This window comes from Tarenaya hassleriana, unplaced genomic scaffold, assembly GCF_000463585.1.
Source record: "Tarenaya hassleriana unplaced genomic scaffold, ASM46358v1 Cleome3, whole genome shotgun sequence".
Lineage (NCBI taxonomy): Eukaryota > Viridiplantae > Streptophyta > Magnoliopsida > Brassicales > Cleomaceae > Tarenaya > Tarenaya hassleriana.
In genome coordinates this window covers 4591944-4603393 of record NW_010966177.1, presented here as the reverse complement: position 1 = coordinate 4603393, position 11450 = coordinate 4591944, and the positions used below count along the sequence as shown (strand labels likewise).

The window sequence follows — 11450 nt, the reverse complement described above, 5'->3', positions numbered from 1 at the left end:
CTCGAGATAAACATTATATATATATATATATATATATATATATATATATATATTGCACGTGCATTTATTTAAAATTAAATGGGTCGCTAAGCAGAGAGGGAAGCGACGCGGTCGTCGACGAAATTCTTGATCCGCATGATCAGTTTTTCTGATTCAGGCACTTCGGGGAAGATATAAAAAGCATGGAACATGTTTGGATACTCGATTAACTCTGCCTTTTTCCCGGATTTCTTTAACCACTCACTGTACCTTCTCTGCCAATCCTGCAGTGGATCGAACCCCGCCACCACCACCATCGTCGCCGGGAAATCAAGCCCCGAGATATCGACGGCGTTTGGCCCCGACACGTTCGCCGCCACGTGGTCCCTGTTCGTTCCCTCCGGCAGAACCGCCCTCCAGCACCAGTCCGTGCGAGGGACGGAGACCAGCGGAGCTCCGACGACGCGTTCCTCCGCCTCCGTGCGCTCCTCTCCGCCGAAGAACGGCTGGATCGCTACGATTCCGGCTAATTTCACGGCGCGAAACCCGACGGAACAAACTCGGACGGCGACGTTGTGAGCGATGTTGCCCCCGGCGCTGTCTCCGGCGAGGAAGCATTTCTTCAGATCTGCGTTATGGGGAAGAATCGTGGCGTGATTGTCGTCGAGGAACTTCAGGGCGTCGAATCCGTCGTCGTATTGGGCCGGGTACCGGTGCTCGGGAGCGTGACGGTAGTTGATGGAGATGACGTAGGCCTGGATTTTCCGGGCTAATCGGCGGCAGACTCGGTCGTAAGTGACGGAGTCAGGTCTGAGGAAAACGAATCCGCCGCCGTGGAAGAAGACGACGACGGGAAGGCTCCGGCCATCGGCGGCGTGGGGGGTGAAGACCCTGAACCAGAGATCGCGGGAGGGATCGACGGAGAAATCAGAGGAGGAGACGCCATTGAAAGGCCGGGGATTGGGAGGGGAACGGAAGTCGAAGAAGCGGAAGAAGCCACCACGGAGGACGGAGCCGTCGGGGCGCTGGGCAGTGTCGCTGAAGGTGGAGATGAGGGCGAGGGTGAACCTGGTCTTCAGTGGAATGGAGAGCTTATGGTTCGTCGGCTGATTATCCGACGCCATCTCCGAGGATTGCAGTGGAGGTTCTTCAATGGCGTTGCGGATGCGCCTTCTTAAATAATAAAACAACTCAGTTTTGGTGTGAATTTTGCTGGTCTTTCCCCCTTTAATTTACTTACTTTATTTTTCTCTACCAAATTTGTTATAATATAACTAATTAAAAATTGATTTTTTTAAATAAACACATTTTCAAATATTATCAATAAATAAATTAAAAAAAATCTTAAAAAAAAACTCTTAACTTTTCAATTTTGATCAATTTTGATAAAAAATAATGAATTTTATTTTTTTTCAAATAAATATTAAACTTTTTAATTTTGACAAAACAAACACTTAACTTTTCGACGATTATCAAAATAAACAAAATGACTGACGTGACATAAAGAGATACAAATACGTCAGATTATTTTACTTAATTTTTTTGACAATTGAAAAAAATTCATATATTTTTTTAGATTACTAAAAAAGTTCAGTATTTTATTTATAATCGTAGAAAAGTTTATGGATTACTTAGAAAGTTCAGTGTTTTTTAGATTCGTTTAAAAAATTTAATATTTATTTAACAAAAAATAAAATTCAGTATTTTTTTATCAAAATTGAAAAGTTCAGTGGATTTTTTGGAATTTTTCTATAAATTAACTAAAAAAATATGTCGATTTATATTTTTCTTTCAAATTTTTACGCGAATTTTGATGGTGTTAACCTAATAAAGATTTTTTACAAATGATATTTATATCTCCAATTTTACCACGTCAACACCACGTCATAAAAATAAAAAATAAATGGATAAAAAATCATTTACTAATAAATGCCGAAACACAATAATTAAATGGATAAAAATAAAATCAACGAATCCAATTGAAATTCTCATGTTCAACCTCCAATCTTTCTTGTAATTATAGTATTTAGAAAAAATCAAATAAAAAACCTTAAAATCTTCAAGTTTAACAAATTATAGTTAACTAAATTTTTTTTGTCAAAAAAATATTCAAACTAAATATTTTATCCATAGTAGTTCAAGGTGTTTAGGTAAAAAATTTAGAAAAAACCCCAAAACAATATCTAAACTTCTCAATTTTCACAACACAAAATCTAAAGTTTATTTTTTATCAAATAAAATCTCAACTTTATAATCTTTATCATTTTTAATCCTATTACTGAGTTGACATTCCGATATCGTGACATATCGATGATGATGTATCAAATACGGTCAAAATATTGATTTGTCACGTAAGATGTCGGAATACATGACGTAATATTATTAAAAATGATAAAAATTATAAAATTTGGATTTATTTTTTACTAAAAAATAAAGTTGGGGTTTTATTTGACAAATAAATAAAGTTTAAGTTTTATTTTATAAAAATTGAGAATTTAGGTATTGTTTTGGGATATTCCAAAAAATTTAATTCAGGTATTAATTTATAAGTTTTTTTTACCCCATTTTCCCTAATATTTATTACTAAAGTCAGTCGATTTTATTATGTACGTGCAAGTCTTAGCTAACAGCTCAGCTACCGACCAACCAACTCGTATGAAATAATGATTTATTTCTTTAAATGTATATTGAATATCTATAACGTCTTATTGCGTTTTCATTGCTTATATATTAAAAAATAGACAAAAACAGCAACTTGGGATGCGGTTCCATTAAGACAACAAACAATCCTCCTCGCTTGTGAATTTCCCACTCTCCTAACACATCATTCATACTATTTTTAGGGAAACGAAAAAAAAAACGAAAAAAATAATAATTCGGGTACCTTTCATTATTTAAAATTAGGGATAGACGTTTTTAATTCGGTTATATATAAACTAAACTAAACTGAAAAGGGAATAACTGTTTAAGTCAAATTCGATTAAAAATTGAATGATTTTGATATTTATATAATCACAAACCGAATTTAAACTTAATAAAGAATAATGAAAAAATCATATATTTTTTTAAAATAATTTCTTATCAATAAAATCAAAATTGAACTATAACCGATTCAAAACCGAATCGAATCTAACATAAAATCCAAATTGATAAAGATTTTCTGAAAGTAAAAAAATCCAACTCGGATAAAAACGAATCGAATCCATCCCTAAATATCCACCCTGTTTGATATAAGATAAATAAAAAAAAAGTTTTTAATTCGTAGAAGTCGTACAATAATCACATATTTAAGTCAATCACACACGGTCTATCCTATCTCTTTTACGCATGCTGCTGTGTCATACTTTTCGTAAATAATTAATGTTACATCACGAAATTAATTTATCATAGAAATAATGTTTTTAACACGTGAATATTCACAATCACGAGTAAATATTGAATCTTAGCGGTGAAAAAAACAATGGGTTTGATTTGAAGGATTTTCCCTCTACTGAAAAAAAAAACCATATGGTTTTAGAAGCAAATGAACCAAAAACAAAAAAAAAACAAAAATCTTAGTTGGTTTTCTTATCATTTGCAGCTTCTGCTTCTGCTCCGACAGTATCAGTGATCTTCTCTGCGGTCTCATCCTCACCTCCAAAACCGAACTCGTTCACGCGAGTCTTGTCCACTGGGTAAACCCATCTTTGGTACAAGTATATCAAGAATATTATATCTGCAATCACACCCCCCAAAAAAGAAAACTTTCATGATCCCACATCACAATTTGATCATCCTTTAAGGCAAAAGGAAAAACCCGAAAGACCCGAGTATCAGAGATGGAATTTGGAGAAGAAAAAGACTGAGAAAACTTACCGTCTCGGAAGACAGACAGGCGATGCAACATCGGCATTTTGATGACAAAGGCGAAGAGATCGTCGATGATGGTATTGAGGAACTTGTATGTCATCTGTCTCCATGGAAGATGTGCCACTGACTTCAGCTTATAGTTTATGAATAGCTGAGGGCACATCATTATAAATCCTGCAAACACAAAAACAAAGCCCATTTGAGTCTTTTCTTTTTTTGAATTCATGGAGATGGTCTCTTATTCATTCATTCATTCAGCTTATTAGGCTCTTACCGAACATGTAAACGCAGCTCGTCAGTGAAGACAAGATCCATGAATACCAGCTCTTGTGGCGTTCGTACATGAGGGAATACACAGAAAAGCACCCGACAAGAATGAATACCACATAGGACAAGTACTTCATCGCCATATCATCATACTCCTTTGTCTTGTTCTTCGCATATGACTCCCGGTCGTGGAACCTCAGCATCGGAATCCTTCCACTTCTATCAATCTGGTAAAAAGATTTTACATGACGTTTTTCCAATGTTTATATTATATCAAAACCAACAAAACATAAAAGAAATAAATCAAATGTTGTTAATGTAATAGAATGTATACCTCTATGCGCATTGCTTTCCCTATTTTCCAAAACTCGATACAGACACCGACCCCGGAACTACCAAGTATCATCCAAGACGTGTCGTTGTCGAGAAGGTAGAGGAAGATAATGAGTTGACAGATGAAGTTTAGCACGACAGACTTTGCAGACAGTCCTTCCATAGATTTATTTTTGTTCCAAAACTGAATATCTGTGCAGGAGGAGGACGGAAATGATCAGTATATATAATTCCAACGATCAGTCCATGTTATTTTGCAGAGATGGTTATACCGTTTTTGAAGGCCAGGAAGTCAAAGACCGAGTGAAATACTGAGACTACCATTGTGATGACTAGTAGGTAAGGATTTCCTTCAAGAAACACCCTCTGCAACAGTCATTATCCATCAAAATCAATACAAAGAATTCCGTTTGCCAATTCAAAGGTCAGATTCAACAAGTTCATAGGTAAGTGCAGGGACCATAAGTACCTTCAGCTCATCAGATTCACCATCGAGCATGCTTCCATAGCTACGTTGCATCTGGAAAGACTGATCAATTTGCAGAAATAGCTGCCACTTTGTCATGCTTATGGGGCTCACTTCCAGATTAAGTGGTAGTTCCGAGACAGTTTCGTTGATCGGGATCAGCTTGTCCTTCAGCAGCCAAAATTCATTGAAGAAGATTGTCGGGTAGTAATTTCCGGAGAGGGCTTCAACATGCATGTCTGCAAATCTGAAGTTAAAGTATAACAAAGAGCAAATATCCAATTTACAGTTACACCTTTTCCTGCCAAAACCGAAATCCTATAAAAAAAACTTCCGTATTACAACAACAACACTGCCTTAATCCCAAGTTTATTTGGGGTCGCCCGCATGAATTATCCGTTTCCACTCATTCTGATGTTGGGTTAGTCTTCCAAGATTTGTAACCACTTCAAATCATTATAAATGACTCGTTCCCAAGTCACCCTAGGTCTATCCCTATCTCTCTTCCTCTCTCCTGTTCCTATATTATCTATTTTTCTAACACAAGAAAAATTAAATAAACACAGGAAGGGAAAAATCAAAATCCCCACGTAAATATTTTTTCTGTAAAAAAATTTGAAGGATACAAGGAGCGATATTTGGCGGCACACCATTCATTGTGTAGCTGCAAAGAAATTGAAAATAATTAGCACTCCTTCACCAATGGAAAAAAGCTCCACATACCTTAAAGACAACAATCAAATGAATTCAATCTGATTTCTGTTTGGGAAACTCTACACCTGAGGTCAAAGCCACAACTTACCGAGTAAAATCATCAACCAGGCTAATTGTGATATTCGGTTTCCAGAATGATACCCATTCCACAGGGCCCTCGTCCTTGAGATCCGAATTATTATTATCCAACTCCTGTGAAGTTTGCTTTCCATTAGTATATAACTCATGTGTGCCACTACCCCATCAATAATAAAGCAGGAACCATAGAATCAGACAAGAACTTAAGACCTTCAGACCTTAGTTTGTCAATTCATATCATATCCTTTAATCACAGTACCAGTTTCTACTTTCTATATCATCCTATAAGGGACTGTTGAGATCAATAGCAATAAAAGTATGCAAAAAAAGAAAAAAAAGAAAAACTAACATTGAAGAGATGAATAAAAGCAAACAAGTCAGAAGAAAAAAAAAACAATCCAAGGATCAATATTGCATTCCAGAGAAAAGAATAAAACAACAGCATTTATGCACACGTTCTAGAGCCAAAATGAAGCAAATTCACCACAAGAGATCTTGGTAGGAAAATGTTAATGTAAATCTAAATATTATTTAACTTTTAAAATGAAAGTATTTAGAGAACTCATGAGAGGGGACTGGAAAGGTGAAATAGATGTACAATGAACCATGGTGACAGGGAGGAAGGCTGGACTTTGTAAAAAGTGCAAGCACCAAGCTGATAACATTGACACATCATAAAATCCATTTCAAATATAAACATATATCTCAATACAGATATAAAGAGATGAACCTAGTACAGGAAAAGATTGGTTGAAGTTTTAGCAGGATTTTGTTACATAAATAGCAATTCTCCGCTCCGTAGGATAGCTTTGTGAGCAATAATGGGGTTCAACGAGACAACAAAGAAAATGCAAAGAAACAACTTCAGACATGAATAAAAATGAATGCAGACATGGAATACAACTTTTCTTTCTTTCAAGTTAATTTTTCCTACGGATAAAAAAGGCTTCTCCCCAGGGGCATACCTCAACTTCCGGTTTGGATTCGGTAGAGCCTGTGGGATTTCCCAACAGGCTCTTCTTCTTATCAGCTTTTGGCTTTGGCAAGTAAGTCACAACAGCTGAACAGTTAAAAAACAGGAAATTAGTGATTAGAGGAATATGGTGATTAACTATAGATAACAGATCTATTTGCCTAGAAACGGGCATTCTTACGTTGTGTACTGCCAAAACTATTAAGCGGTTGGTACTCAGGATCACTAGGATCGATAGGGTAACCAGATCGAGCAAAGAAGACATGGGCATATAGACTCCCATTATGCTTCAATGCCTGAAAAGAGACAAGCTAAGAGCTCAACGAAACTGATAAAAGCAGGTAAAAATCAGTCTAATAAAACCATTACAGCAAAAGCATAAGAATTAACCTGTTATATATAACACCTCTAGAAAGAGATTACCTCTGATGGATGATACTTCAGTGATAGGGTCCTGGTACTCTCGGGCTTCCACACAGCATAAGGGATGTTTGTTTCATGCCAAACAAGAGCACCTTCATTGCCAAAGTCATTGAACTTCGCTCCTTGCGAAAGATACAACCACATATCCTGAGGAAAACATGGATAGAGTTTAGAATTGACAATACAATCCTGCAACTAAAACGTTAAACCTTGTTCTACAAAGTCACAGACTAATCAGAGAACCCTGATCACTAAAGGTGCCAAAAAGAAAAAAAACAAATCCAGAACCCAACCCATCGTACAAAACCGTGTAATTACCACGAGTACATCGTTTGAATCAATATGAAAAATCGTAGTCTATAAGCAAAAGGTATACAAAAGAGGTAATTGGAAATTGTTGAAATCATGCAACGGGCATATGTTGAAGTACCCACAAAAAAAAAGAATCAAACTTATCGAGGAAACGAACTTGTCTCAAGCATAGAGTAAGAACAGCAAAAATCCCTACAATTCATCGAAAAACAAAGCTTCCGTCGGAAAATTACCAAGGGTTCACCCTTCTGGAAGATATTGGACATGAGCTGGGAAGGATCCGCCGGCCGTTTCGGAGTGAAGAACTTGGAAGCAAAATACCAAAATACGGCGATCCTAATGATACCGGTGATAGTCTGCCCAAATCCACCGCCTTGTTGCTGTCTCCGCTGCGCCGGACCTCCGCCGCCACCTGCCGCTGTCTCCGCCCCCGCCGCCGAATCTCCTGCCGGCGGCACCATATTTGCAAATTGAGAAGTCCCTTTCGTCGCGGTAGATTCAAGCACGGAGAGCGATGCAGATTCGCTCGAGTTGAAAAAGCAGAGGCGAGGAGAAGGTTATGAGTTTTTTTTTAAATAGAACAAAAATTGAGATAAACTCAATAAAACCAATCAATTGTGTTACTTCAACACTTGATTTTAAATTTATTAAAAATTAAATAACTATTAATTTAAAAAAATATCAAATAAATAATCAATTAGTTTTGATAAAAAAATATAAATGTTTAAATCTTATTTTTATTTTACTTTAAGAAATATAAATGATCACCTTATATAATTAATTTCAATATAAATTACATACTAGATAATAATTCAATTACTAATTTTTAAAAAAAAATTAAACTGATAGTTCACAATATTTTAAATATAAAATTTGTAATTGATAAAACATATTTACTGGTAAGTATTATATGATAAATTTTATATAAATATTAAGTTTTTTATTTATAAATTTAGAACTGTATAATTTATATATATTTTTGTTTACAATTATAGATTTAAAAAAATTAGAATAAATATTTTTTAATAATCTAGATAGTTGGTTACTTTTTTTTTCAAAATTAATAGTCAATTTTTTTATAATAAATTTAAAAATAAAAGATTATTTTTTAATAAATTATATATATTGATTGTTTTTAGTTTAAAATTGATAGTTAGATGAACTTTTAAAGTATATATGAGTTTTTTTGTTCAAACAATATAGTTGATATTGTTTTTCCAACTTATCGGAAAAAGATTTCACAAATAACTAGGCGTGTAACTATAAAACTGCAATAAGCCCTCTGTGTTCTAATATATTTACAATATCACCCCCACTTTAAGAAAAGGATCAATATAACACCCCTACATTTCACAATAGGGGAAAATTTAATCCAATGCGCTTCGGCGCCCACGTTTTGTTTCCGGGTCGACCCGGTTCGAGTCCGCCTGTCTTCTCCCTCTGCGAGTTCCTGCGACTGCAAAGTCGTTACTTTTCCGGGAAAAATTTCAGCTTTTCCCGGGTATATATATGCAGTGCTTTCAATTGTTTGGTTTGATATTGCTGCGGCCACTTTGTTGTTTCCGGTTCCTTTTAGATTTTTTTTTTAGTCTAGAGTGGGATTCTTGTAACGGGTAAGAAGCTTTTTGATCCAAAAAAAAAAAAAGATGAAGCTTTGCTCTTATGTTTGCTGAAAATGGTGGGTAGGAGCGATGGCATTCATATCAAACAAAGATACTTCCTGTCATAATTTCATTTCAAGTGTTTGCTCTCATACTGTTTCTGGGTGATGATACGCCATGTTCAGTGATGGCCTTTCGAGCTCTGATTCCAACGGTGGAAAGACGACAATTTCTGAGTTTTTTTCAACACATTCGGTAAATTTCTACACATCCAAGCGTTTTTTTGCCTTTACTTGCTTTGCCCTGCTTAGATTTGTGATAATCTTACTCTGATGTTTGTGAAATTGATCCCTGCCACTCTTCAGGGGCAGATCTATTCAGTAGTCATTGATCCCTACACACTTGGTAAATTCCTCCACAGTTCATTGATTTCGCTGCTCGATTTTCTCAAACCTCTTAATGGTGAGAATATCCCCACATGACATTCTTTGCAGAAAAATGGTGTATATACTACTTCAGTCTGCTACAATAAGATTGCAGAAATGTTACCAAGAAAGATTTGGAAGTGAAACGATTTGATGAACCAGTCCGGCCTCTGCAAATGATGTAAAGTGAAACTTCGTTTTTACGTAGTTGGTAATTACATGCTGATAAAAAGTTTACGAGAAATCTATTGAATTCGTGGCTTGCAACTCGAATTAGGAGATGTAAGAGGAAACAATTGAAGCAATTCTGGTTCTGCATGCCCTGGTTTAGATCTTGGTGATGGATGCAAGTAAAAGCCTCTTTCTCGAATGGCTTTCTCCTCTTCTTCGGAGTTTGGTGTATATATATCTGATTCTGCTTTCTCCTCTTCCATTAAGGACAAGGTGGAGAACAAAGAAGAAGGGGTGCCCACAGGACTCTTTAAAACGGTAGTAATATTACCTGATTTAGACGATAGTGTTGCACCAATGGCTTTAAAACTTGGAGGAGGCTTGACAATCTCTAGCTTTGGCCTCATACATTGCCTTCTTTCATGAAGCTTGGAAGCTGGCTTCTTTGGTGTGGCTGGTTTTTCCACTCCTACCTCTGGCACTGCAATGTTGTTATCTGATGGACCCGTTAGCCGTTGCACGACATCTCTGAAGGTGTTGGTGTCGGTTTGAACAAACGTTGTGATGGGCTTGCAGGTTGCTACATTCTGACTTCCCGGATTATCCATACTTACAGTCTCTCTTTCTTCCTCCCCCTCAAAAGTTCAACTTCCAAATGTTTTGGTCTCTTGACCTGCGACAATTTTCTGTTTATGCAGTTGGTCAGTGTCTTATGTATGGAGGGAATAAGACGAGTTGAGGAAGTCGGTCCTATCAGGAGACTCAAGAACGTGACTCTGGTTTGTGACCTCTCCTTGCCTCTTTCTAATGGAAAACCTAGACGGAGAAAATCCATCACTATAGTCTCTCCCGTTGTTTGTTGTTCTGGTTCACCCTACGTTCATAAAGCTTCTGAATTTCTCACATTTTAGCTGCGTGCAGACATGGAATGGCCGGTAATAATCATGTTGAGCTGTGTTTGCCGGCAATATGCATAGAAGAAAGACTCGAAAGATAATTGAGAAGCAAAGATGTACCTGAAGAAGCGGCGACTGGAGGTGAGGAATGCCAGTTTCCAAGGCAATTCGAGAAACGTGTGTTCAAGAAACAATTAAGACAATGGGGAACTTAAAACAATAGGGGAAAACAGGAGGAGGCAGATGTAACCAAAAAAAAAAACTGCAGGTCTTTAAGTTCATAGCTCTTACAACTCAGACCAAGAAGAAAAGGAAAAGCAGTTTTGAGGAGGAAAGAAAGGAGAGAAAAATGGGCAAAAAAGGTTTTATCTCAAAGGAAGAAGGAAAAGCCCTTTCTTTGTTCTAACCGTTGGATTTGGTTTTTGGTTGGTCAAGATGAAATTGATCGTGAAGAAATGGTAATGAACATACCGTTTCGGTTAGGATGAGAGAGAGAGAGAGAGAGAGAGAGAGAGAGAGAGAGACGTCAGAGCAACCTCTCTCCTAAAATATAAATGAGACTGTTTTTGACAGCCTGACTCTGTCTTTTGGATGGTTCTTCTGCGTCTTTGTCCTAAGAGTGTTCTGTTGTGAAGAACATTAACAGAACTCACAACTGGTTTCCCACCAGCCTGTGAGCATCCCTTGTGTCTGGAATCAATCAGTTCATTGGACTTTCTGTTGCAATGTATTGAAAGAACCACACATTCTTGTTTCCGTAAGGAAACCCAAAGAACCACATGATACATCAACAAGTTCAACAGTAAAAGAAACCAGACCTGTCTTGGCTTGGGTTAATGGACACCAAAATTTGTTGTATAAACCATGACTTGCTCATATTTATTGATAAAATCCAAGATTTAGATTTAACAAGACGAAGTGTATATATATATATATATATATATATATATATATAATCCTCCG

At 36.6% G+C, this 11450-nt stretch overlaps 3 protein-coding genes across 3 annotated transcripts in view; all 3 read right to left on the bottom strand.

Annotated features, from left to right (window-relative positions):
- The window catches only part of LOC104819367 (probable carboxylesterase 18), a 1624-nt gene extending 426 nt beyond the window's left edge, over positions 1-1198 (bottom strand). The window contains exon 1 of the mRNA XM_010549401.1: positions 69-1198. Within this exon, the coding sequence (XP_010547703.1) occupies positions 87-1103 (1017 nt within the window). The 5' untranslated portion in view covers positions 1104-1198 and the 3' untranslated portion in view covers positions 69-86. The remainder of the gene's footprint in view (positions 1-68) is intronic.
- Positions 1199-3347: 2149 nt separating this feature from the next.
- LOC104819366 (cleft lip and palate transmembrane protein 1 homolog) lies at positions 3348-7966 on the bottom strand. The gene is made up of 12 exons (XM_010549400.1): positions 7628-7966; positions 7083-7229; positions 6841-6955; positions 6652-6746; positions 5697-5800; positions 5521-5558; positions 4898-5133; positions 4701-4794; positions 4430-4620; positions 4103-4322; positions 3835-4002; positions 3348-3694 (listed from the first exon to the last, which is right to left on the bottom strand). Exons 1-12 carry the CDS (start codon positions 7853-7855, stop codon positions 3534-3536), a joined length of 1797 nt encoding a protein of 598 aa, XP_010547702.1. The 5' UTR covers positions 7856-7966; the 3' UTR covers positions 3348-3533.
- Positions 7967-9594: 1628 nt separating this feature from the next.
- Positions 9595-10201, bottom strand: LOC104819365 (VQ motif-containing protein 31-like). The gene has a single exon (XM_010549399.1). The coding sequence runs from the start codon at positions 10197-10199 to the stop codon at positions 9666-9668; it is 534 nt and encodes a 177-aa protein (XP_010547701.1). The 5' UTR covers positions 10200-10201; the 3' UTR covers positions 9595-9665.
- Between the last annotated feature and the right edge of the window lie 1249 nt (positions 10202-11450).